This window comes from Rhipicephalus microplus, chromosome 1 (genome assembly GCF_043290135.1).
Source record: "Rhipicephalus microplus isolate Deutch F79 chromosome 1, USDA_Rmic, whole genome shotgun sequence".
In the NCBI taxonomy this organism is placed as follows: Eukaryota; Metazoa; Arthropoda; class Arachnida; order Ixodida; family Ixodidae; genus Rhipicephalus; species Rhipicephalus microplus.
In genome coordinates, this window is record NC_134700.1 from 111,065,734 (window position 1) to 111,093,018 (window position 27,285).

Below are 27,285 nucleotides of genomic sequence, written 5' to 3' on the forward strand. Positions count from 1 at the left end.
TAAACTTGCAACAAAACATTTATTAAATAAGATTTGCCAAACTTTACAAAGCACACTGTAGGCATTTCAATTTATGACACTGGAATTCCTGTGGAATCTGTTACCAAGCACACCATTTGGGGTGCTTTACAAATAGCGGGTTGTAGCGATCAAGCTATGCCTTGACCCAGCGGGTCATTCGCCCCGCCGGACCAGTGCCGAAAGGATAGTCTCGCCACGGCTGGACGGGGGAAGCGAAGCGACAGGGGCCGACTACACGAGACGGCGCCCACTGATTGACAGCGGCGCCAACTGTGTGGAATGTTGCAAAAGAGGGTTTTGAAGCCGCCACTCTATCTCCCGCTTGGGCCACGCATCACGTTGGCGCGTTAACCAGCAGACGACGACGGCGCTGGTCAAGGGCTCTCCCCAGAGGATTCCACGAACCTGGCACCTTTCGAAAGGGCGCGCTAAAATCTTTCCGTGGGAACGCAGCGCGAGGCCGGCACCAAAGGGGTCGAGGCGCCCGTGCGTCTTCCGCTCTCCCCCTCCCTGTTCTACGGCTGTGCTGCGACTAGTGGCAAGGGTGTGTGTGTATGTGCAAGCCAGTGTTGTGCCTCTGTGAACGTACATGACGGGCGTGTACATTTCCGAGGGCGGTACTTCACTGAGAGGAACTTCCACATCACCATTGGTCCGCATTGTTTTGTGTAGTGATCCCCAACCTAGGGACCTAGGGAACGGGGGTCAACAAAAAGGGCGTGCAGCGCCTCGCCCAACTCACTTCTGTCTTCATCTTGACAACTCACTGTAAAGATGTAAATAAATCCGTTGAGTTTGCTCAAAGCTCTCCCCTAGTCCTCGGCTCGACGGAGCGACGGCGACCGGCCCCGCTACCCGCGGAGTGCGGTCGTCACGACGCGCTACAACTGTATGGCAAGCGGTTGGATGTGAGCCTGGAGGACGGAGAATGAACAACACGCCGAGATCATGGAGACTGGCAGCTGTGGACTGGTGAGTGCTGGCTTTGGGTTTTTGGTTGCCAGGCTGATAAGATAGAAGTGCAATCTTTTCGCTGGTAGAGGCTACCACAGAAGTAGTTAAATACGGAACTTCTGGGTAGAGAGTGAGCTGCACCACACTAGTTCTCTGTCATGGATTGGAAGCGTTTTTTGAAGAATCAGCTCCTGATTCTGGGGGAGGAGCTGGGAGCAGAAGTAGATGCGGGGATGAAGAAAGACGCAATTGTTAGCACTATCGATGGCTTGAAACTGAGCAGTGAAGATATTAAAGAAACGTGGAACGAGATTCAAAAGCAACAGGAACAGGAGCGCGAGAAAAAGCATGAGAAACAGGAGCGTCAGGAAAGGCGACAGGAACAGGAGCGTCAGGAAAGGCGTGAGAAACAGGAGCGTCAGGAAGGACGAGAGCAACAGGAACGCCAAGAAAAACGGGAGTGCCAGCTAAGGCAAAAAGAACTGGATATAGAACAGATGCGACTCGAAGTGGAAATGAGGAAGATTGTAGGGATCCAAGGAGTGGAGGTAGAAGGCAGACAAAATCTTTGTGATTTATCTAAACTAATGCAACCCTTCAAAGTAGGGCAAGATGTGGGCCTCTTTCTTGTGAACTTTGAGAGAACCTGTGTAAAATCGAAGCTTGGTCGTAGCACATGGGCTCGAAATTCGTTAAGTTTGCTGCCATGTGAAGCAGCGGATGTGATCGCGCGGCTTCCGGTGGAGGATGCAGACAACTATGACAAAGTGAAGGATAGCCTTCTAAAGAGGTTGCGACTTTCGCCAGATGCGTTCCGCCAGCGGTTTCGCAATCTGACAAAGAAGCAGGGCAGCACATATTCTGAGTTTGCCTACGAGTTGAAGGTCAACTTAGTAGAATGGATGAAAGGAGCCAACGCTATTGGGAACTTCAAAAAGGCTCTTGAAGCAGTGGCTCTCGAACAGTTTTTTTTTCAAAACTTTCCGAGCCAATGAAGCTCTGGATCCAAGATAGAGCCGGCGTAGAAACAGTACAGGCAGCGGCCGACTTGGCTGACGAGTACGCGTCACGCCGGGGAGAAAGAGACGAGGTTCCTCGAACAAAAGCGGGAGATAAAGGGAAACCTTGGACGGCGAAGCAGGGAGCTGGCGCAGGTACGACTGCACAGAAAAAGACGGACTTCGCTGCAAGTGGTCAAGGATCACAAAACAAACAGGAGGGAAAGGTTTCGGGGGATTTTTCGAAAAAGAGTCCTTTTGAGGCTCGGAAACCACCTACTTGCTACAAATGCATGAAGGAAGGGCATATTGCCGTAGGCTGTCGTAGGCCAAGGCCAGCCCTTTCGTATACTTCAGACTCAGCCACTAGCGAGGAGCTTCTTAGTCCGTACCTTTTTAACCTAACAGTGAACGGAAAGCCGTGCCGCGTCTTACGAGACAGTGGGGCAACCATGAATCTGGTGCACCCGGACTATGTGGCACAAGCAGACTACAACGGCAGGTGCGCATGGATTAAACCAGTTTTGGAAGATGGAAGCATTTGTCTTCCCGTAGCTCGAGTAATCATCACAGGGCCGTTCGCAGAAGTGGAGACAGAAGCGGCGGTGTCAGACAAGCTGCCCCCGCAGTACCCCTATTTGTTCTTGAATCGGACCGACCGCCTGCTGAGAGAACAAGGAAAAAGTTTTCACGAGGGAACAGTACAAGCCTTGACTAGAGCTAAAGCACGAGCGTTAGCAGCCGAACTAGAGCGGCAAGAACAGAGTTTCACCGGAAGTCCAGCAACACCAGCTGGAGTCAGTGCAGCGGCGCCTGCTATCCTGTCGCCTACTAAAAAAAAAAGAGAGGGGTCAGAGAAGCAGACTAGCACTGATACAGCGGAAAGGGAATTGGAGGAGGGGCTGCTCGTGTTGCTGGTATCAAAAGCACTAAGCAATGTACTGGGGAAAGTGACAAGAGACGAGCTCATCGAGCCGCAAAAAAGCGATACCAGCCTTAAGGAGATTTGGAACATCGTCAGAGAAGTGGTGGCGAGGAAGAATGTCAGTTTTCCTGTCAAAAATGGCATCTTGTACCGCCACTACCGGACTGCAAAAGGTCGCACGTTCGACCACATTGTAGTGCCGGCTAAGTATCGGCCTGACAATGTGGATCTCTGTCCCGGAGTTGGTTGGTCGGGGCATTTAGGAGCTCGGAAGACCAAAGATAGGCTCCTAACGGAGTTCTATTGGCCAGGATGCTTCAAAGAAGTTGAAAAACACGTAAGAGCGTGTGACACCTGCCAGAGAGTGGGAAAACCGCACGAGAAGGGAAAGGCACCACTTAAGCTTGTTCCGCTCATTTCGGAGCCATTTCGCCGGTTGGTAATAGACGTTGTGGGACCACTCCCAGTGACAAAGTCAGGCTACCGGTATTTGCTTACCGCCGTTTGTCCAGCAACCGAATTTCCTGAGGCGATTCCAATGAAGGAGCAAAGCTCCGTAGAGGTAGTCAACGCACTACTGTCTATTTTTTCGAGAGTGGGCTTTCCTCAGGAGATACGGTGCGACCAGGGCTCAGTATTCACCAGCGTTCTCACTAATGGATTCCTGGAAAAGTGTGGAATGAAAATAATCCACAGTTCCGTGTACCACCTGCAGTCCAATAGTATAGAGCGGTGTCATTCCGTGATGAAACGAGTTCTGCGAGCCCTTATCTTTGAAAGGAAGTGTCAGTGGGATGCTTGTCTTCCGGCAACGCTGTTTGCGCTGAGATCTGTCACTTATGAAGCGACGGGTTTCAGCCCCGCAGAGCTGGTTTACGGACGGACGCTCAGGTCTCCACTGCGACTTTTGCGTGAAACCTGATAGTCGAAGAGTACCGACCCTACGGTGGTCGAGTACATTCTGGAATTACTGAAAAGGCTGTGGTGTGCTCGCGACATTGCTGAGGCGAACATGAGAGAGGCGCAAAGTAGAGCCAAGAGCTACTACGATCGAAACGCGAAACTGAAAGCTTATCCGGAAGGCAATCAGGTAATGGTCTTGCGCCCCTCGCGAGCAAATAAACTGGAGATTCGATGGGAGAGGCCCTTTCGGGTTGTGAAAAAGCTCTCGGACACAAATTACGCACTGGAACGTAAAGGAAGACGCCGAGAGGTTGTCATTTACCACCACAATTTAATGAAGAGTTATGTGGGAGAAGTGCAGAAAGTGAACTTGGCTCTTCACAGCACGGAGGAGCTAACACCTGAAATTCCAGGCTTGGTGGAGGTTGGAAGATCAACGGAGGTTACCGATGTCATGAAAGCCGTTAGCACCGGCCGAGGTCTTGACTGAAATGCAGAAAGTTGACTTACACAACTTGTTGTCAGAACACATCACTGTTTTCTAGGAAAGGCCAGGGCGAACTGAGGTTATCACTCATGACATTGAGCTAACTTCTGACACCACTGTGAAGTCGAGGCCGTATAGGCTAGCCCCGCGACAGCAGGAGATCTTGAAAAAAGAAGTATATCGAATGCTCGAGCTTAAGCTTATCGAACCTTGCGAAAGCACCTGCACGTCCCCTATGATTCTCGTTGAGGTTCCGGGGAAGGATCCATGGCCTTGCGTGGATTACCGCAAACTTAACGCGATCACGAAGGACCAAACCTATCCTATACCCAACGTAGAGGAGCTGGTGGAAAAAGTGAGCGCCGCTAAATACGTCTCGACTTTGGACTTGGTAAGAGGCTATTGGCAAGTTCCAATGACTAAACGAGCTAGTGAGTATGCGGCCTTTGTGGCGCCGATGGGCACATTTAGGCCCCTAGTTCTGAGCTTTGGCCTTAAGAACGTCCCCTTTTGCTTTTCAAGGCTAATGAACCGACTTCTGCAGAGGGCTGAAGGCTACGCTGTTCCCTACTTAGACGACATCGCTATTTATTCCAATACATGGGAAGATCACCTGTACCATCTTAGCGATGTCCTTAGACGTTTGACGCACGCTGGACTGGCAGTGAAGCCGGCTAAGTGCCAGCTAGCTCACGCCGAAGTACGGTACCTAGGGCACGTGATAGGGCAGGGCAGGAGGCGACCCGACGAGTTGAAAGTAGAGGCGATTAGCGAGTTCCCGCAACCAGAAAGCAAGACGGCTATCCGCTCCTTTTTAAGGCTGACAGGGTATTATCAGCGCTACATCCCTCAGTACTCGGAGGTAGCCGCTCCATTTAACGGATGCACCGCGCAAGAAGGCTCCAGAAAAGGTAGTTTGGAGTGCGGAAATGGAGGGCGCCTTCCAGGGGCTCAAAGCGGCTCGCTCTTGTTACCTCACCTGTACTGCATGCACCGAACTATGATCGTCCCTTTATTGTGCAATGCGATGCCAGCAACAAAGGCTTAGGAGTAATACTCTGTCAGGAGGATGAGAACAGGAACGAACACCCTGTGTTGTACGCCAGCAGGAAACTCTCGGTTCATGAGGAGGCCTACATTGTTTCGGAAAAAGAATGTGCCTGCATTGTGTGGGCTACCCAAAATTTAACCTGCTATCTCTACGGAACTTCTTTTGTCTTCGTCACTGACCACTGCCCACTGACCTGGCTATCGCCAATGTCGGGAAAGAATCCACGACTACTACGTTGGAGCCTTGGGCTTGAGGAGCTTAACTTCACTGTGAAGTATAAGAAGGGTTCCGCGAACACCAATGTTGACACATTAGGCAGAGCTTTTTAGCTTTTCTTTTGCTTTTGCTCTCTTTTGTGTTCAGTTGAGGGACATTTTTCCGTAGTGGTTTTAAGTGGTCTTTTGAGTAATTGAAGTTTTCAGCTATGAGCAAGAGTATTAGTGTGGTTTGCCATTTAAGAAAAAAAAAAGCGTAGGTGCATTGTGGCACATTTGAAAGACCGGCCTGGTTGCCGAAAACTCATTGCCGGCGCTTGCTGGTTCTAGAGGTTGGTCTTTGTGGTTTCAATGGTGTTGGAAGACTGCGGTTACTGTGATTTCTCTCGTCGAGCAGCTGATACTACCCGATGTCCGAGATCTTCCCGTCGGCGGAGGAGCTGTAACGGTCAAGCTATGCCTTGACCCAGCGTGTCATTTGCCTCGCCGGACCAGTGCCAAAAGGATAGTCTCGCCACGGCTGGACGGGGGAAGCAACAGGGGCCGACTACACGAGACGGCGCCCACTGATTGACAGCGGCGCCAACTGTGTGGAATGTTGCAAAAGAGGGTTATGGAGCCGCCGCTCTATCTCCCGCCTGGGCCACGCATCACGTTGGCGCGTTAACCAGCAGACGACGACGGCGCTGGCGAAGGGCTCTCCCCAGAGGATTCCACGAACCTGGCACTTCTCGAAAGGGCGCGCTAAAATCTTTCCGTGGGAACGCAGCGCGAGGCCGGCACCAAAGGGGTCGAGGCGCCCGTGCGTCTTCCGCTCTCCCTCTCCCTGTTCTACGGCAGCGCTGCGACTAGTGACAAGGGTGTGTGTGTATGTGCAAGCCAGTGTTGTGCCTCTGTGAACGTACATGACGGGCGTGTACATTTCCGAGGGCGGTACTTCACTGAGAGGAACTTCCACATCACCATTGGTCCACATTGTTTTGTGTAGTGATCCCCAACCTAGGAACCTAGGGAACGGGGTCAACAAAAAGGGCGTGCAGCGTCTCGCCCAACTCTCTTCTGTCTTCATCTCGACAACTCACTGTAAAGATGTAAATAAATCCGTTGAGTTTGCTCAAAGCTCTCCCCTAGTCCTTGGCTCGAAGGAGCGACGGCGACCGGCCCCGCTACCCGCAGACTGCGGTCGCCACGATGCGCTACAGGGTGCATTGCAAAGAATCTTGTCTTCGAAGACAAAAATATTGCAGCACCTGAGCCAGAACTTGTGGTGAACACAATTATTCTGTTTGGCCTAGCTTCATCACTCTGTCAAACCACTGTCCTCTAATTTGCGGGCAGCTTGAGGATGTGAAAATTCTCGCAACACAGTAAGATCTCACGGAGGGCCAGCCAACAAAGTGATGGTCATGAACGAAGTAATGCTGCTTTCAACTTCTCTGGCAGTAACTCATCAATCCTCTTCAGTCGCACCACAGCTGATGTGCTCATGCAGGCCAAGATTTGTAATTCTTTGTCCTTCTCCATGTACCCGTACGATTCATGTTCCTGGTGAACAAGGTGAACCTCTGTTTTTGTGATCTCCTGCGTGTAAAGAAATGAACAAAGAAAAGACATAAATAATTATAGGCAATTCGTGACTTTTACTTACATATTCACATTACATTCATTTCCACAAGGCAAAGTAATTATATTTTAGCAATCACATACAAAAAAAAAGGCAATAACGGCAAATAAAAAAAAAGGATTCTGCCTAAGCTAGGTTAGGTCAAATGTTAAAAGCTCCCTGACACCATATTCAGAAACTAAACATGCTAGTGTTGTTCAAGAGTCCTGAATGGGGGGCACTTCCAACTGGTTATTAGTGACAAGTGTGAGCGAACTCCTGGTGGTTACCGGGCTGAGTTCCTGCCTAAGAGTCGGCCGAAAGACCACGTCTCTCAGCAGCTTCCTTGGCCTGCTGGATCAGACAGAGTTGATTATGTAATCCTGAGCTGAGCAGTGCCGTATGCCAATGCTCGCGAAGGTCCTTACTGGAGGCCGTGTCTCTCGTTTTGCCAATCAGTTCTGGACACTCTTGGAGAATATGCGATAGTGTGGCCCTATTATTGCAATACTTGCACAAGCTGGTCAAATAGAAATTGGGGTAAATGTGTTGCATAATTATGTGATTAGTATAGCTGCTTGTTTGTAATTGCTACCATTCAACAGACTAAGCCTGACTGAGTGTGCTGTGAGGCGGGTGGAGTATTCCCTTCGTTGATGTTAAGTGTTGGGTAGTATCATTGAATTTGGTAAGTCAATCCCCCCAACTCCCATTCCTCCACAAGAGAGATGGTACGGGTGATGTCAACCACAGACGCACCTCGGAACGAGAGACCTCTCGCCACGTTGTGCGCCACCTCATTAATATTGACCTCAGTGTGGTCGACGACTGTGTGGGCGGGAAACTACAGGATACATGCAGTTTGGTCCTCAGAGGGGGTTTTGCCTTTAACAAGGACTGTCGATGCCACTAGAGAGATCCTACCATTTGCAAAACGTGCTGCCTATAAGATATTTTGATTTGGTTTTACAGTAAGAATGAGTGCTCATTCTAGTATTCAGGGTAATCGACATTTCTTGTTTTATATAGACAGGGGCCTCCACGTGACGTTGTAGAAGTCAAGTGAGCATTGTTGACGTCAGAGAACATTTGCGGGGCACGCACAATACCCTGACTGGCTCCCGGCAAGGACTACTGATCGTCACTCCTCTTACTCTGTTGTTGCGCTGCTCTCAAGATTGGTTGGTTGGTTCCTCAACAACTTGGCGCAACCCACCTAGGGAAATAGGCCATGAATCGGGCGGTGCCTAGTATTTTAAAGTAATTCACTTTTCGAAGGAAAGGGTTGAATTCATTAGGTATTACAGGTAATAATTTAAAGTTATACGATTTCAAAACGAAAAAAAAAAATCTTTGAAAAGGATGACATAATAAACACACGTAAAAAAAGAGAAAAAGTCCATGCATAAGACAACTGAATTCAGTTACACTTAGCATTCCATTATTTTAGACTCTCGTAAGATTTTTGTAACAGCAGTAAAAATGCTCCTGTGGCTAAAACCAAATGTGATTGTGCCAAATAAAAGAATCACCGGAAGCGACAAGTTTAAGTCCAACTTTCATAGGGATTCTTCCAGTGGTCTTTTCCTTTGACTTTTGAATCTTCAGCATGACAAAAAGAAGTGCTCCAAAGATTCACTCTCATTACAGTGAAGGCACAAAGGCGACTGTGCCAGACCCGCCCTGTGAAGGTAAAAGTTCAATGAAGGGACTCGATAGCACAGCCTTGTAATCACTATTTTCTCCTTTCTTGACGAACACTTGTTCTTCCAAGGGAACTTTAACTGTGGATAGTGTGATAAAAACAAAGAAGATTTTTCGAAGTTATTGGCCATTGTACGTTTTTGAAAACGTGCTGCTGTGATATATTCAGACGTAGGCAAAATAGGCAGAACAGGACCATTAAGGGAAGATACAGCTAGTGTAGCTGCATGCTCATTGAGGGCTAGACCTCTATGGCCTGGTACCCAAACTAGTCGAACGAGTCGCACATGTCTAGGAATGAGCGAGTAGAACGTTTCTAAGGTACACTTTCTAAGTAGCTCAGCTTGGTAAATAGGGGTGAAGTCCGGTAATCAAATTGTGAAAGCCCGATCTATAGACGATGATACGATTCCTATGCCTGCCTTCTCTTCATAAACTGAAGCGTCAGTCGCGATCACAATGGATGTTTCTAGATTGGCCAAATGATCTTCCAGAATGCCATTTATATACTGATATGGTAAATTTTTGGCATTCTTGGGATATATATAATAAAATTCAATTCTAATTGCATCTACAGTGTTGAGTACAAGTACTTCCCAAAGGTTAACTCTTAAGGGGTCCAAGAGTTTGTGTAAAAATAACCTGAGGACACCGTTATTTAGACCAGTGGTGGTTGAAAAATGAAGCCTGCTGGTTAATGAACCCATACTGTGACCTCCTCTGAGGTGATGCATAGATTTTTTAGAATTTTTGTGCTAATAGAATATCAAACCTTTTGATAAGAGAAGGCAGGCAAGATTCTTCATATAGGATATTATTCGCAACCTTTTTGGGTAGCCCCAGGCATAAGCAAAATGATTCACATTCTCACAAAATGAGTGGTTGAACTTGATGAGCCGGAGCGCCAGAAAACAAAACACAGCCGGATTCTAATATCGGTCGAATGTACATGCAATATATCATGACGAGGACGTCTCTATGCAAACTGGCACGATAATTACTGAGCTTGCGCAGAATTTCTACGGCATGTGCTCCTTTAGCAGACATGTTTTCTAAGTGGCGACTCCAGTTAAGTGTTTTGGTGTAGGTTACCCCTAAATACCTAAGAGACTCAACCTGAGGTATGACATCTTGTCGGTACATTAGTGAAATTTTCACTGGGGCATTTCGTGCGAAAACCACGATTGTGCTTTCGTTAGTATTGAGGGATAAGGTAATATCCTCTAGCCACGTTTCCAGACTATTCATGCATGTGTGCAGCATCAGGTAAAGTGTCTGAATGTCCGCCGACACAGCAAAAAAAAATGCCATATCATCAGCATACACATAGACGTGTACATCTGGCTATATGAGAGTGGTACATAGCAGTACATTAAATAATAAGGGTGACGGTACTGACCCTTGCAGTAGCCCTCTCGTTTGCCTATATATTGAAGAATTGACACCAGACTGCGAGCTGTAAAATTCTCTATCACCTAAGAAAGCATGGATCCAGGGCACAAAGTATTGAGGCGGTTTGGGCTCCTTGCACTTGAAACGCTTTTCCTTCTTTCGAGAGGGACACGCTCACCACACCCACATAATTTCATTTTTCACTGCCCGTAGGTCCCCCCAATTGGAAAATGGCACGTTCAGCGTCACCAAAGCTTGAGTGGTAGTCTCAGGCACTCCCCCACAGTGGGGCATTAGTTGTTTATGTTATTTAGGCAGGCATTTCGAACTAATGCAAAACTATGCTGAATTAACGATGCTAGCATTAAATAAATTGTGTGTTAGAGCATTTAGAATTTAATGTTGGCACTACCCGATGCAAAGCTACAAACTACGGTCAAAAGTCGTAAACGGAACTTTTGCTGTCAGGGGTCCTTTACGTTTTTTAGGGTGTACTCAGAGCAATACAATAAGGACAGAGGTGAAGAAGGGACATGAACAACAGCACTGCTCTCCCATTTAACTTTATTAGCGCCTTCTTTACCTCTGTCCTCGTATCGAGCTGGATCTGCTCAACATGTTTAACAGTACCCAACTCACCCAAATGTCAGTTCTTACGTGTTGTCCATTGAAGCCTTTATTGCAGTACCTAAATAGGTGAACAATGTTGGCTAGTGGTATGCATTGAGTTATACTGCTGGCTTTACTAGTAGCTAATGCACATGTGCAACTTGGAGGGCATAGAAAATTACCGATGCTGATAATACAACATAATACAAAATTCGAGCCAACTCTAATCACATTTTCATTTGGTTATAGAACGAGGCAAAAAATTTACAGAGACATGAATATGCATACAGTAATGGAGAAATATTTATTCGGCACGTCGAGAGCCTTCTCCAAGTCATTAGGTGTAATGAAGGGAGCCTTATGGTCTGAAAAATTCGTGTTCGACATGCTGCAGCTGGTGCTCAAAGAGGCGATCTGCGCAAGTGTCTTGCGGGGTCATTGCAGCAACGAGAGGACTTACAAGGGAAAGGAATGGGATTTCTTGCACACAACTGACTGGTATGAAGTTAATGTTCCGTTCTACATCTATGCTGAAGCCCCCTCTACTAACATCAGCATGTATTGATAACCAGTTGATATGAGTGGCAGGAAATACATGTGCCTTTGGTAAGTACAGTAGGCCAGAAGAGCCAGCACGCTGATCTCTAATTTCGCAGCATGCATTCCATACACTTCATCTGATATACCAAAGACTGACTGGTATTGCAGTTAGAGATACACACAAGTAGATAGCCCCTCTTGCTGTGCTGTTGTGGTTTCCACAAGCGCCACAACAGTATGTCCAATCTATGCTTTTGAGAACCGGTTAGGATTGATTCTAGGCAACATATAGTGGCACACTGTAAAACCTACGTATGTTTTTGGCATGAGTTACAAGGGAGTGAATGTTAAGCGGGGAGATGTGACAAGTAAAGGGGCCACTATACCATTTCAGTGACATGCAAGAAGTGGATATGATGTGTGAACATAAAGCACCGGAGCATGTCTTTTCCTCAGAAGGTTTCAGAAGATGCTCTAGTGCCATTGAGAAAATGTTCAACAGAGATGCATGGAGAGCAGGGCCATTTGATGACATTGGAAGAAACCAAAATTACACACTACACAAATGCAATTTGAACTCTGATTGGCAGACATGACATATAACATTACATGCAAAGCAATTCTCCTCATCCTTTGATGCTTCACCACACTGAGTCGCTCTGTTACGTCAAAGAATGAGGCACACTGGTACTTAATTCAGGAATGCATGCCAGGGGTTACTTGCCACCCCTTCATCTTTTGCTGTGTTTGTTCACTTGGTTATGGTGAAAAGTGGCCAAAGACACGCACTCTAAAAGCTAGTCACGTGTCACACACCCCACTCATCTCCAATTTTGTAAAAGCCTGAGTATACTCTTAGTTACTAAAAGCGACGGGGACACCACAATTTTGTCTGAATTCTTCAGAGCTTCCACTTTCAAAACATGACTCAAAGTAGCACCGTTAATGCATCACCTCATTATGTATTTTTCTTCAACATAAAGGAAAGTCATGAGTGGTTGTGTGCATGCTCCTGGCATACGAGATGGAGCTCGAAAGATGCACCAGCCACAACGACTGTGCGAGCCTAGCCGTCTAGTGCTGTCATGTGACACTGAACTGAACACCGTGCGACAAGCACAAGTGTGCGAACGTACACCAATTCCAGGAGAAGGCAGAAGTGGGATGGCTGTACAAGTACAGACATGCCATATTCCTGCCTTTCCAGCAGTTATCCTTACCTTATCTGAATAAATGATTGTTCTGTTAAAGTAATTATCGTTTTTGCCAATCTTTCCCTCCAGCCTCTCATACCATCAGTGCACCTAACAGTTCAGAAGTGGGATAGCGTAAGCTCAGAAGTCATTAATCGAACTCAAGCATGCCTGCCACTCAGAAGGGAACATGTTCAATGGCTCAGACAAGCAAAGAAGATGGCGAATGGTGGAACACCAACGGTTGGGAAGGCTGTGCAAGCCGAGGCATGCCCAACATCAAGTCGTCCAGAGGCACCACTATGACACTCACACTACCTCAGCATGGCAGCAGTCTTTCAAGCCAGTGTACAAGCAGCATTGAAGGAAGCCATCAATGTGATCGCGTATCTCTAGTCGCAACAGACAGCAGTTATGCCTGTAATTAGCGCAGGAGAAATACAGCGTCTGGTCCCTTTGTTTGAACCCAATTTCATCGGACTACTCAACCATCGATGCGTGGATTCGATGTGTGCACGACCTAGCAGAAGTCTACCATTGGACAGATAGACTATTATTCTGCCACGCGCTCACAAAGTTGCATGGACCGGCAAAAATGTGGAATGACTCCGTTCTGTCTGTTAACAAAACTTGACCCAAGTGAAAAGTGGAGCTTTAATATGTCTTCCCCAGGACAGCAGGAATGCAGAGGCTTCACCGAAAAATGGAGGACCTAATTAACAAGTGAAGTCAGCCCATCGAGTGGTACTGCTATGACAAATTGGCGAAACCACGTCGTTGCACCCTCAGCAAGGTAGCTTGTATCAAATATTTGATCACCAGCGTGAACGATCGGGACACCATCCGAGCAATCAGCACACGCATGTACGACTCTCAGAAGGAGCATCTGTGTTGTCTGATGAATATTGAAGAGCACGTCAGAATGATTGACTCCCGGGACTTAAAACATTCGAAGGCAAGCAGATTTCAAAATCATGTGGGTACAGTAGCAAGTCAAACCAAGCAGCAGAAATGGCCTTGAACGAGAGCTAGCAAAACCAACAAAACTCTCAACTGAGGAGGGAGGCCGAACAATCCAAACCAAGAAAGGAATCCCTTCTTCCGAAAAAGGAGGGCTGAGCTGCTTTACTTGTAACAAGCATGGTCATATTTCTATCAAATACACGAGTTCACAGCAGAGGGCGAGGTGCAACGTTTGCAACTCTAGTGGACATGAAACCCAAAACTATACAAAAAGGGAGAGTGGGCCATGCCTCTTTCGAAGCATCATTGCAGTGGACATGACCAACGAAAAGTGCTTTATGCTGGCTAAAATTAACGGGAACAAGGTGAGAGCGCATGTTGACCTTGGCAGTAAGTGAGTCACCATTCAGTGTGAGGTTGCAAATTGGGTCGGGATCAACTATACAGTGATGGAGAAGTCGCTGACCATCAGTACCTAGGGGTTAGGACATGTGAGGTGGTGTGGTGAAGCAAGCGTTAACCTCACAGTCGACCAAGCAGCAGCCTACGTTCCTGTTCCGATTGTGCCAAATTAGTCTGAGCTGATTCCTATCATTGTCGGGCAGCGCTTCACCGAGAAACCTCGTCTTATGATTGTAAGTTTTACGTTGCAGGCAGCGAGCCCAATGTGGATGTTTTCATGGAAGCCCACCTCAGATGCCAAAAGGGGGAATGGCTGTTTGGGTTGGTTAAAGTGCGTGTTGATAGGAGTTGCAGTGCAAGCACGAAATTGCTGAAGCAAAACCGTAAAGGAAGGCAAGGCGAGGAATGGAAAGTGTGTCGTCCCTCTTTGCTTTCCGTTCCTCGGCTTGCTTCTGTTACAGTTTTCCTTCAGCACTTTTGTGCTCGCACTGCAATCCCTACCAACGGGCCAAGATGGGCACCTGATTTGATTTGTGGGGTTTAACGTCCAAAAACTACCATATGATTATGAGAGACGCCATAGTGGAGGGCTCCGGAAATTTTGACCACCTGGGCGATGGGCACCCACATTTCATACAGCGCTGTGTCAGTAAACAAAACGTGTCTTCCTGTGTTGAATGTTTCGTACCAGGAACTCGGTATCAAAGCCAACAAGCAGGTTGCGTGAGCGGAGATCAACTACCTCGATGGAGAGCTGATGCAGGATGTGAAATCGAGCTGCAATGCCTCGCAATCATGTTCAATGGTGAATGCGAACGCCAGAATAGGTCCAAGCTAGGGGTGTGCGAATATCAAAATTTTCTAATACGAATCGAACATAAATAATGAAGAGGTGAAATTTTTTCTCTTGTAACCTTTTACTCAATCATATATTTAGGTTGGAAACAGTACAATTATTGTTAGTCAGTTATTGTGCACAAAGATAAAAAAAAATGTCACCATCTGTTTTTGCCAGAAAGCATTACAGTAATAGGTGAGCTTGTGACTGTGATGTTGGGTTGAATTCACATGAACAAACCTTTTGTATCTTTTTTTTACGTGGTAGCACTTTATTACAAAAAAATAAAGAAAAGCTTCGGTACCTGCATCGATGACTAGTGAGCATGAGGCCACTCATTTGATTTTGTAGTAGTTAGCACCTGTGTACTTAAGTCTAAGTGATTATTAAAGCAGTCTAGGTGGTCACAATTCATCCAGTTTTAGCTCGGAAGACTCCAATTTTATAGTTTTATTTTTAATTTTGTCTCCTGTTCTCATATCCCATCAAGTCACTCAGGAAAATAGGAGTACTTGGGGCGTTTTTCAACTACACAGCAATACTCCCTATCTCGCTTGCATCCGTTGCCTTTTTCGAGGACCATGCTCACCATTTTACGATCAACAAAGCTGTGTTCCTTCTTCTCTTCTTCTCCTCCTGCTTCACAAAATGTTTTTCGCGCCTCAGTCATTTGCACCACGTGAATCTTAGGTTCAAAGCTAACAGTGATTTTGATCGAATAATTTCGTATCGAATTCAAATAGTATATATGACATATAAAGAAAAATGGGCATATTTATCATGACCTAACTAGCCTGCACAAAATTTTTTTTTTCATGAAATAGAGCCTTTATGCAAATTCTCTTTTTTTTCTCATTCAAAAGAAGTCAAAGGAACTTTGAGTAGTAGGAAAATTTTATATTTAGTAGGATGCGAGTCATAACATTAAAATACATAAAATTTTAGGATTTATTATACTTACAGCATATAAGCCGTCATAACTAGCTTTTAAGCTTAATAAAATTAATTGATTCGAGAGTAATATTTTCGCTTAAAGGGGTCGTGCAACACTTTTTTGAGTAGCCATGGAATGCATTCACTAAAGAAGCTTATTTATGGCCTCATGAATTACTCGCCAAAAATATTTTTAAAATCCGTCCAGTATGGGCGGAGTCACAAAGATTTCTCGAATGCTGCTAGTACATTCTCTCTTCTCATCCCGATGAAAGCTAAACACTAAACTACGAAAGCTAAATGACGAAAGCTAAAGGACGAAAGCACTGGAAGCTAAACAAGGAGAAATGACACGGGAAAAGAAAATATCCCACACGTGCTTTCTGAGCTTGTGGAGTCATTTGCCGAGAGAAGAGAGCAATTTTAAGCAGACTGAGAATTTATTGTGAATCGCACACCGCGTGCTGCGTGTCCTCAGCAGCCCCAACTTCCGATCTGCAATGTTTTCTGACAATGCTCAAAAAGTATTGCAGGGCCCCTTTGAATTTGAAGGGGGGCTTTGCGAACAAAATGGATTTCCTTTGCAAGGGTGCTTTCACGGATCAGCACTCCTACACTGCATTGAAACCACCTATACAAGCGGTACATTCGGACAAATTGGCACTTATTCCTTCCTTGCGAATACTTCGAAATTTTCAATAATGTAAATTCGAACAGAAGCGAATTCGATTACCCTAATATTCATTCGTTTGAATATTCGAAGCATTCGAATAATTGCACAAGCCCACAAACGAATATTCGTTAACATCGAATATTCGAGAAATATTCGAGTTAGTTTGAATATTCAAAATTTTCGAATATCTGATTATCGAATACGAATATTAAAAATGCAATATTTGCCAATTATTTGAAACTTTCGAATACTCGCACAGACCTAGTCCAAGCATAACAACGGAGCACCATAAAAAATTCGAGCGACTCATTGAGAGTATTGTGACTGTTTTGCTGACAGCGTCGCAGAGATTGGTCACATCAATGCAGTTGAAATGAAGATTCAAATTACTACCGAAGAAACCATACTTTACTACCGAAGAAATTGTAAAATCAGCTTTCCTTGGCGGATAGCGAGCATTCACGAAGACATAATAGCACTCAAACAGCAAGGAAACAGCAGGCAAGATACAACAAGAAATGTTCAGAAGCCCTGACTTACGAACCGGGAGATCCCGTATTGGTCGAACGAGAGCCTAAGGAGTGTGGTCAATTAAGGAAACTCAAGAAGCAATACAAAGGAAGTGGTCACAGAAAAACTGTCCGAGGACCGATATTGCATGACCTCCATGGCCTTCTCCTCACTGCTGTTGCTGCAGTAACCCCTGGAAAAACCTTCTTCATTAAAGTCAATACACATTATCCATGTACACATGCAACTTGTCATCTTCAGCTGCAACAACCAACATTGGCAGCTATGTTGTATACTTGCAGCGCGGAAACCAGAAGACTTGATTTATCATGTTCTTCAATACTTCTTTTTGGGTGAGTTGATTCGCCATAGAGCAAGGAAGAACCAACGCCAACAGACCCGTACCAGAAACAACATGTATGTAGAGCGCTGATTGACCACTGGATTTATTGATAACACACCTCGTCAAAGTGAAGCGGTGGAAATTAAATCAATTGTGTGAATGACCATTCAGGGCAACATGCAAAATATTTGAAAGAATGGATGATAAGGGCCCAGGTTTGATAGTGAGCAACTGAAAGTGCACAAGTTGAGCGGCCTGGTTTGAAGAGACTACGATGATACGTAAGAGTAAAGACAAGAGTGCACGCATCCGTTTAAAAGCCTACCACATTAAGCAGTTTGCTAGAAAGTGCATTACCCCCACCTATCCTGATCTCTTTGATATTCTTCTGGAAGTGGCCATCAGGTTACAAAATTCAGAAGACAATTAAAGATGCCTTGTTAAGCTCTTTCCTTGGCTGGCGGTTTTGTGCTTTGTGTTGTTAGCTTAATTTTAACTTTATTGCATTACTCTTTATTTCTTTTGCTTCACTCTGACATATACAAAGTGTGCTTTTTTTTCACTAAACCCCGTTGTCAGTCAGCTCTTGTGTGTACGTGTAGTTTCTCTGTAGATGTCTGTTTGTGCCGGCACTTCCTCCTTTCGTCATGCTCAGTTTATAGGCATTTAGATCCCATATCTTCGCTGCAGTCAGGGGTGGTAAAAGCATGTCTGAAGTAGTTCATTCTGCTTTACATCATAGAACTACACATGCCAAAAAGCTCCAGAACTGATTACAGTAGCATAATATTTTATCACAAGGAACCATCGACATAAACCTTTTTTTCTGTAGCTTCTTGTGTAATCCTGAGGCTCCTTATCATAAACGATGCATCGGCTATAGGACAGCAGTCATAAAAGGAGGCACAATTTTGAGCCGAACAAATTTGAGTTCAACTGTCTACGATAAGACACCTTGCAAATAAGTTCTGCGGAAAGCCACAAAGTGGTGGAAGGGTTATGAAAGGGAAAGAAGACAACCACCCGTTTGTAGCACAAAGCCACAAGGAAATCTGTACGGATTTCCTTATGACTTCATGCTATACCCCCCCCCCCCCCCCCTGCTTTTGTTCATGACCAAGCGTTGTCGCATTGTTTACGTCAAAGCTACGCCTTGTCTGGCAGGGTTAGAAAAGTACCTTTTCATTAGGCAGACGTTGCATGGTTGACTTTCTTTTCTTGACTACTTCCGGTTCGTTTAGCAGATGCAACTTTATTGCTTCGCAATCTTCGCATCGTCTAGGCAGATGACGACACATAGATTGCCTGCACGTGCATGGTCTTCAGGTATTGCTAACAAGTGTTTGTCTGCCCAGCGAACGCAGAGCTCTCCTTGAAATTGATGAACATAAAGAATAGACACAATGGACATCACCCTCCCTAGTGACGCACTTCCCGTTATTCTTCATATATATTCATTATTAAATTCTATCGTTTGGTTTGTAATATTTGTACAGTAATTGAAAAGTAAACACATGACTTTTTCATGGCAACTGTAACAGGTTACATCCAGAAACTTGGCAACAGTAACCGAGTTACTTTTATGGCTTAGGTAACTTTTTAATAACCCTGTCACATGGCACCTGTAATGTCATTTGCTACAAATGACATTAGGCATTAAAGTCATTTCTGCTGCTGCTACACGGGCATAGCTAATGACATTCCCACCGAATAACATTCGCCCGTTGAATTTGTTCACTGAACTCATGGAAGAGTGAAATGAGTACTCTCGTCAACAGGCACTTGACAAGAGATTATTACGTTATCGACATCTCAAAGCAAGAGTAAATGTGCAAATGTGCAAGTTCAAGAGAATAGGTCAAACAAGTCGAAATGAAATATAGTTGTGGTGTGTAAGTTGTGCATGAGTCGACAATGAACACTTAGCCGTGGGAATTTTTTGATTCGGTGCCGTTAGCGGAGTTAGACACAATTGGTAATTGAAACATGGCAATCGCTTTTTTCCTTCTTTCCTGTGCAATCCTCCACTGGTCTCTTCTCCCAAAGCCGCTTTGCCCTCCTTGCTAAGCGCCTTTCCCCTTCTCACGTGGCATACATCCCCACTGATGCATTATTTGAAACACTCTACTTCCCCTGCTTGTTGGCCAATCGCTGTTGCTGTGCTGGCCCGTGCTTATACGAATCGTGGTGGTACGGACCCTGTGTTGTACGCATGCCTTCAAAAGATCTCGAAAATGATACACTCAAACCTCGATATAACGAAAGATCCGTTATAACGAAGTTGATGAAGAATAGTCTTGCAATAGATATAGTGCTAAGAACTTGTATAATAAATTTTTGGATATAACAAACGTATTTTTCTGTAAGATGCAGGTTCGTCATAATGAGGTTTGAGTGTATATCTGTACAGTGACTTGGCGTGCCAGTGAGCAAGAGCTGCCGCCTCTGCAACATAGGGAACACCACTATGGAGCGTGGACAGCTGCTTGCAAACAAATCGGAAATCATAGGTTCTTGCTCAACCAATCACAGCATGATTTGTACTACGCATCCCACATTCAACTTTGCAACGTCACACGGAAGCAAGACGAGCCCAGAGGGGAGAAGAAATAATTTCTTGAAATTAGAGCCATGCCCACGGCCTTTAGCGCTGCCACGTGAGGCATCGCTGATCGTGACGGCATTTTCCACACAATGCGCGTACATCACAGATGGGCAAGTGTCATGGCACAACCCTATTCAGTTTTTCATGGACACAGCATGTTTCCAACAGTGGTAGCTCTGCGTACACATGCATCCACTCAAGTATGTACGTATCATTCCTGCAATGATAAACATGAAGAGCCAAATAGTATTAAGAGGCCGGGATGCATTTGAATGCATAGTTTTAGGAGGCTTTGAAGAAACATTTCAGTTGATTAGTAAGACACTATCCCTCTATATAATTCTGCCTTCCGGCAAAGCAGTTGGTTGATGGCTTCCCCTTACCTCTACACTTCTGGGCTTCGGCAAATTCCGGCTGGGCACTGCTGTTCGTTTTAGCCTACGGCGGTAGCAGAAATAACCTGAAAAAATTGCAACAGCAATCAGTGAGAACTTAGTTTGCCAAAACTAATGCCTTTATACGGTATATATTGGTTAGGACTGGGTTGCCCCTGACTTTTCAGTTAATGTTGCCAAACGACGAACAAAAAGCCACTAAATGTCGCCATTTTTCTTCACAGTTTGCCAAAACAGTTGCCCATTCTAGATATGTGTCACATGCTTCCAGTATCACCCATCACCCCTAAATTATACTGAAGTTTTTCAAAGCCAGTGGCATTGCTAGCTTCCCTATGGGAGTGTTTAGGGCGTCCGATTCTTTGACTAGCCTTCAGATGGGTTTGTTGATGCAAGCATTACAGCTGTTACGATTGGAATGTTCATGATATCTATCTTCCGCTGGTTTGAAAGGTGGAAGTGTGGTAAACCTCCCATGAAAGCTGAGACAGCATTGTTTCCAGAGAGCTTTACGTCCCTATACATTAATGAAAGGTTTATTGAAGGTAATGCACAACAGAATTCTTAAAGGAACTAATTATTAGTGATTCTTATACCTTTTATTATGAACTAATATGATACTAGGCACCAATGCCCAATTATTATAGTTACTCAAACGAATAGAAGAGAAAGTAAAATGGTATTTACCAGTTGTTTTTACGGCACATACTCGCCGAGAACAGTGGAAAATACCTAAGTACAAAATTTTTTATTGCGCACATGCCACGCATCCACCTGTATGCCATCAGTATCTTTATGTATTTGACCCCGAGGCATATGCCCCGGTATTACGTAAGGGACACTATTGGTAAACGCTGGAAGCTGCGGGGTAATTCACCGCCATTTGGCAAAAAAGCTTCTTTCGAAACAACATAGTTTTGTCGATAGTTTTTACCGCAGACGAAGGCCACTTTTGATCCCTAAGATGGTATTCCAAAGGTCCAGCTTTGTCTTATTGTGAATTTCCGTGTTTATTCAAGGGGACATGATAAAAGACTCCGCTTCGGCATATGAAATCAGACGTTTCAGGATCATGATGGCTCCCATGGCGAGCGCTGAGAGGGAGCATACACAAGCCGCGTCCCTGAATGCTAGCGCCTCATATCGAAAGCTTGCGGTGGAACCGATTTCAGTTGAAGCGAATACAGGGCGAAGCTGTCGCTATAACAAGAGACGGATGATGTGTGCAACCCTTTTTCAGATAAATGAAAAAATTTCAATGCTGTGCAATCATACATCCAATAATGAAACAAGTCAATTACAAATGAGCGGAAATAACTGCTTCAAAAATAATGCATGACGTTCGCTAGCACGCAACATCCTTCTGAGCCTACAGTACACATTCTCCTAGGTGCAGTTTCTGAAGGTTGCCCAGAAAAGACCATTTCTTGGTCTGCCTGAAAACTATGTTAATAACGAGGCGAAATCTATATACCAAATTGGGGGTACTGCCGCAGCGAAGTCGACATACGATTTAGAACAGTTGGAGCAACGGTCTGAACTTGTGGCCTACCAGTCACCTAGCTACTTCAGAGCTAAAACTTTAAGAGAAGCTTCAAGCACCTAATTAACTCAGTCCCACCCCACCAGTTCATGGGAGGCTAAGCAGTCCCCTGCCTTACATTTCACTGAGAATTTGATGGGGGAGGCGCATTAACTGAGGTGATAAAGGCGAGAAACAAAATGGACATGCTGGATTATGCATAAAGTGAACCTTATACTGACGAGCCCAGAAACAATAAAAATAGAAATGTTACCCATTCGTTGGGAAGGAAATGCGCATAGAAGGCATAACTTGAGGCCTGGACCCAAAATTTGACATGTAGCCACCGTCAATTTTAGGTTGCCACGGGCCTCTCAAATTTGCCAATTTACTAAACGTATCCACCAGTGGCAACCCTGGCTGGGACTGCATCAAAAATTTTCCTCAGGAACTGAGGTTAGAGGGCTTGTCTAAATGTTCCAAGGAGAGGTGGTTGAAGAAAAGAGGTAGCTATTTCAAATATTTTGTTTGATTTGATGTGGTTGCATAGGCCAAGCAAAATTTTAAACTTCTTGACTCACGGCAAAGATTGCAAATGAGCACTTCACCACATACTAGATGTTGCAACGAACATTACACAACACCAATATGAGATTACATTTATTGTAACTTAACGTATTCACTGCTGCTACATGCAATCATCAAAATAAAATGTACGCCCAGAGGTACCTTCCTTGCACGTTTCTCACTAATTCTTTAGAAATGCTTTGCTGCAAGAAAAAAAAGGAAACTTACACAATAAACAGAGAAATAGGTTTAGTAGGGATATCTATATGCTGCAGAAACAACGAAAAAAAAAAAGTTGCCGGGGCAAGGTGAACAGCTGCTATCCACGAGCAAGCTTTCATACAACATTGTCACTCAACATGTTTCACCAAGAAGCGGTTGCAGGATTGACGTAAGAACTCAACCATAGCGATAATTCGGTACTTCTTGTCCTAATTACTTGCTTGATCGAACAGTGCAACATTATTAGGACAGTTCCTGTTTTGGGCACAACAATATTAACGGACGACTTTCATCCGAGCTGTCTTGTTGGCAGTCCGTGAGGTTTGTTGACAACGTGACAAAGCAGTGGTTTATAAAAGCACCTCCTCCCCCTCCCCTCACAAGCTTCGAAACCATAACCGTGCACGAACTCTCGTGCTGAAGAACGTGAGTGAAACAATGTCTTTAGCTGCACATGAGCGTTTTACTCTCAAGAAAAACCGCGCGGCCAAGCAAGTTCAAGTACCTGAATAAAAGAAGTCCAGTGGCTGGAAATGCCGCGAGCAAATTACCATCGTTGGCGAAGGTGGCTTGTCCAAGCACACTTTTTCGATCCACAGCTGCCGTCTCTTGAAGTCAGGGTCGGCGGTTGGGAAACGATGGAACGAAACGTCAGGATGTTTCGATCTAGCCGATGTACAAAGTGGCACGCAACAATAAACACGACATTTGCTTTTGGGCACCAATGAGCCCGCCGCAGAAGCTGGAGAAGCAGTCGTGCAGTTGGTAGGAGCCGTAAACACTGTCAACGCCTTGTCTAACGTGCGTACCTGGTCTACCTCATGTAGTTCCTCCATGTGGCTTCTTTGAATTCGTGGTCAGGTGTGGCCTCAGCGATTGAAACCGGCGACGCGTAGCCAATCGCGAAGGCTGCAATTCGAAGAGTGCCCTTCGAAACGGGGCGGCGCTTTCTCAGGAGTGAGCAACAACCACTGTACATACATACTTGAAAACCTTGTCTGTGTTTTGTTCGTGATACGGGCAATATTTTTCTTCCCCAGCTACGCGTTATGTGCACACACGAGCCTACTCGTAGACGAGATTACTTCAAGACTGATAATTTGAGCAACCTTGACCGATTAAGATTGAGCTCTTACTGCGCTTGGCGTAGACGTAATTAAGCTTACGTATACGCCTGCACACATATTTTTAACTTTACTGAGCTTAGAACAGCGCAAAAGGTTGTTTTACGTTCTTGGCGGTCGAGATAAACAGAGTGTTGCGGTAAATTTTGCACTAAACGAAGTTGTGAGAGTCGTCGGCAGAGGCTGCTGCCGTACCTTCAACAGCATCGCCGTCTATTTGCGAAACTGCAAAACTGCGCCGTCGGCTCGTTTCGTTTGCGGGCGGTGTGTCTGCCAATAATTCTCGGCTGTTGATCGCGTAGTTGTCGCTCAAATGCATCATTCAGCTCTAGTATTCATAGGTATGTTGGACCGCCGTTATAGCGGCACTTCTCACAGATTGCTCAAAGCGAAGCCTTGTAGTTAACTGTGGAAACGTGCTCTGGAGCAGCCTATTGAAGGTGGTAGCAAATGCAACCACCGTTCGCGTCACATGATTGTTTCACTGCCGGTGCAGCTTCGCTCGCGCATTTTTACACTTATCCTCGAGTTGTTTCTTGCATCCGTCCAGCAGCGTTTATATGCCAGCTTTACTTGCCTTTATAACTTCAAAAACAATAAAAGCTCAGCTAACCACCGTTTATCAAACTTGAGATGTTTGCCTCAAACCATTGCTCAAGCAAGGTCGGCCGTACGCCAAGTGCTGCGAGTTTTCTATCGCCTAACTGCAATTAGAATGCTGTAAGAGCTATCTGCTCCCCTTTCAGGTGGTTGCGGATCTGAGAATGTCCGAAATGGCTATCTCGTAATGTGCGGCGCGCTTTGATTCAGTCTGTACGAGCGCGAAATGACCATAATCGAAATTACTAGGGGTGCGGTGGTCTTCTAGCCGCGCCTTTTTCAGCTGTCGATGCATCTCTTTCGCAGGTCTAGTCGGCGCAGTGTGTGCGACCGAAAGGGTCTTCGTTCCGCTTGCTCCTCAGGCGGTGAAATTCGTGTCCAGCGAGACCATCAAGTCGTCGCAGATCGGCGATGTCCTCTCGAGCATTCTCGGTTTCACCGTTAGACCGGTCAGTACGACGTCTTCATAATGACTCTTGTACATTTAATCCAAAAAAAAGGAAGGTGCGCCAAAAAATTGAGAAATAGAACATGAAATGGGCTTGCCCAAACGTAGGACAAAATTGTACAACTGGTAGAAATAGCCAATTTCATAAAGCTTCTTGTTGACCTACGGCCAATTTTGATACTTGTGCTGCGTTGTCTGCTCCAGGTGCTCGCGTACTGTCACATAATAGTTGGATACTGTTAACGGAAAGTTCGAAAGTTCTGTTTCAGTGGAAGATATCAGCTGTTTTTTTTACAGCATTGCAATGCCAGAAACACCAAGTTGCATTATTTACAGACACTAGATGGAATGGTTTATAAGCTTAATTCCGGCAAACTGATTCACAACGGCACCAATGAAGTCCTGGTATAAATGGTTGTTGTAAGACTGAGCTCTAGACTGGTCTCTCGAAGTATCGTGATACTTCAGTGGCCTTCCTAAGTCTTACAGAGTGGTACTTACGTTAACATTGGCGGTAACCATGGCGGTTATTTGGTAACTCATCTATTTATAACTTTATGAGAAGCCAGTCTGAGAGGTTAGTGAATTTGACAGCTTCCGAGTATCACGTACCATCATCAGGAATAACCAACTGTGAAAATTCCTATAGTGTGCTTGGTGTAACGCTGGCAAAGTCATGTTTGACAATAAGAAAAAGAAAGAAAGGAAAGAATAAAATGAGATATGGAGAAAAAAGACACAAAAAAGAACTGAAAAAGGGGGGGGGGGGAAAGGAAACGAAAACCGAAAAAAAAAAAAGGTTGGCAGGAGCTCTGCGATACTTTCACGCTTTTCACGTCTAGTGTGAAGTTGTGATGTGTTGGGTGACGTGCTTTAATGTTGTTTCAGTCTGATCCCTGGAACAGCCTGGCACCTGTGAACCCTTTCAAGGTCCCCAAAACAACCCTCGTGCTAGACTTTGATGGCTTCGACGGCGACACGACGCTGGATGTCTCGGGCAAAAACTTTCCGCTAGAAAATGTGCGTATGCCTGTGCCTTCACGGTTTTTGGCAGGATGTCCAGTGGCTTTCTTCATTTCGTCGATTGTTATTTCACACTGTTTTTGTTGCTAACTCTCCCAACAGTTTAATACTCAAAATTTAAGCCCTGCCAGGCATCTAATAGACGGATGCTGGGTTGTGTTTATTGCTTGCAATGGTGTAGTCAGGGTGTGGCTAGGAGGGTTCGGTTCTCCTTAATATTTTTTCAAGTCACGTGTTCATATATACACAAACAAATATCAACATATGCCCAAACAAGTACAATCGTGGGGTTGGGTCAGACACCCCATCCGTGAAAAATATTTCTGGCTGTGGCCCTGGTCACTTGAGTAGATTTAAAATTGGCATTCATGTTATTTCAAAGAAGACAATAGTTGACGTGTTTAAAGTGGAACTCTAATCGGGCAATCCTGTGCCCAGGAAAGGAAACGTTGAAGTTCAAGTTATACATACTGTACACTGATATTGGAAAGTGATACCATTGGCCTTCGGTGATATAGTCAGTAGTAAAATGTGTCGGCATTTATACATGCGGCATCGAATCACTGTTCGTGGCCTTGTTCGTGTTCTACTGTTCTTGTTGCACGCCAGACACTATGAGAAGATATTAAAATAGCCTGAAAAGTTCCCTGACACCTGGGCGGAGTTTGCACAAGTCAGCGGTTGTATACGTAGTGGACCTGTTACATAAAAATACAAAAAAGAAGTGTACATGGCAATAATTGATCTCCTGGGTGCTGTTTATTAAGGTTACTAAAGAGAAGCGAAGCGCATCGAAATAGAACAGGTGTCTATAATTCACCTCAACTAGTGGGCTGCCGTCATGAAATTTGAAACTCCCGATAGTCTGGGATGGTGGAGATGCTTGTTAAGGAGACGGGGTGCAGCTTGAGTTAAATTTCGGCAAACATTTCCACTTTAAAGAAGTTCTTTGCCATATTGATTCTGATCTTTACAATGTCAGAAATGTGGAGGCTTATTCTGAAATAGTTTTTATTCAATGGTTATGTTTTAACAAATGGTGAGCACATAGGGTGCTTCAAACAGAAAATGCTTGAGAGCACTCTCGTCTATGTAGCTCTTAAGCATACCTAAGAAAAATCGTTTAGAAAATGGGGCAAAAACACTACTGTGTAAGCCGTGCAGTGAGCGAGGGTGCATGGCCTACGTGTTTGAGACCCCTGAAATAGCAGATAAAAAAAGTGTACAGCCTCAACTATCCCTAGTTAAAAAATTCCTGACCATCAGATGCTGCTGGAGTGAGTGTTTCAACAAGCGGGCTTGTGCTCCAGGAGGAGGCAAATCGGGGCTGGTTGGCAATAGTTTATTTTTGATAGTTCACAGCGCTAAAGGGTATTGATGTAAAGAGTATGCAGTGTATTGCATTCATTCATGGTGTTTCTCTCAATAAACTCTAGTTGTGAGTCAATGCTCTTCTCGTCAGCTTCGTACTTTCTCCTGGTCTTGAGCAATGTGAAATATAGAAAATGGGACCTGTCTTTCC

The 27,285-nt window shown here is 45.2% G+C and overlaps 2 protein-coding genes across 2 annotated transcripts in view; one reads left to right on the forward strand and one right to left on the reverse strand.

Annotated features, from left to right (window-relative positions):
* On the reverse strand, positions 1-23,756 carry LOC119178294 (uncharacterized). The gene is made up of 3 exons (XM_037429488.2): positions 23,074-23,756; positions 20,246-20,322; positions 1-7,135 (listed from the first exon to the last, which is right to left on the reverse strand). Exons 1-3 carry the CDS (start codon positions 23,402-23,404, stop codon positions 6,959-6,961), a joined length of 585 nt encoding a protein of 194 aa, XP_037285385.2. The 5' UTR covers positions 23,405-23,756; the 3' UTR covers positions 1-6,958.
* A 122-nt stretch (positions 23,757-23,878) lies between these two features.
* The window catches only part of ATP6AP2 (ATPase H(+)-transporting accessory protein 2), a 56,865-nt gene continuing 53,458 nt past the window's right edge, over positions 23,879-27,285 (forward strand). Inside the window, exons 1-3 of the mRNA XM_037429486.2 lie at positions 23,879-24,033; positions 24,599-24,741; positions 25,629-25,760. Of these exons, the coding sequence (XP_037285383.1) occupies positions 24,006-24,033; positions 24,599-24,741; positions 25,629-25,760 (303 nt within the window). The 5' untranslated portion in view covers positions 23,879-24,005. The remainder of the gene's footprint in view (positions 24,034-24,598; positions 24,742-25,628; positions 25,761-27,285) is intronic.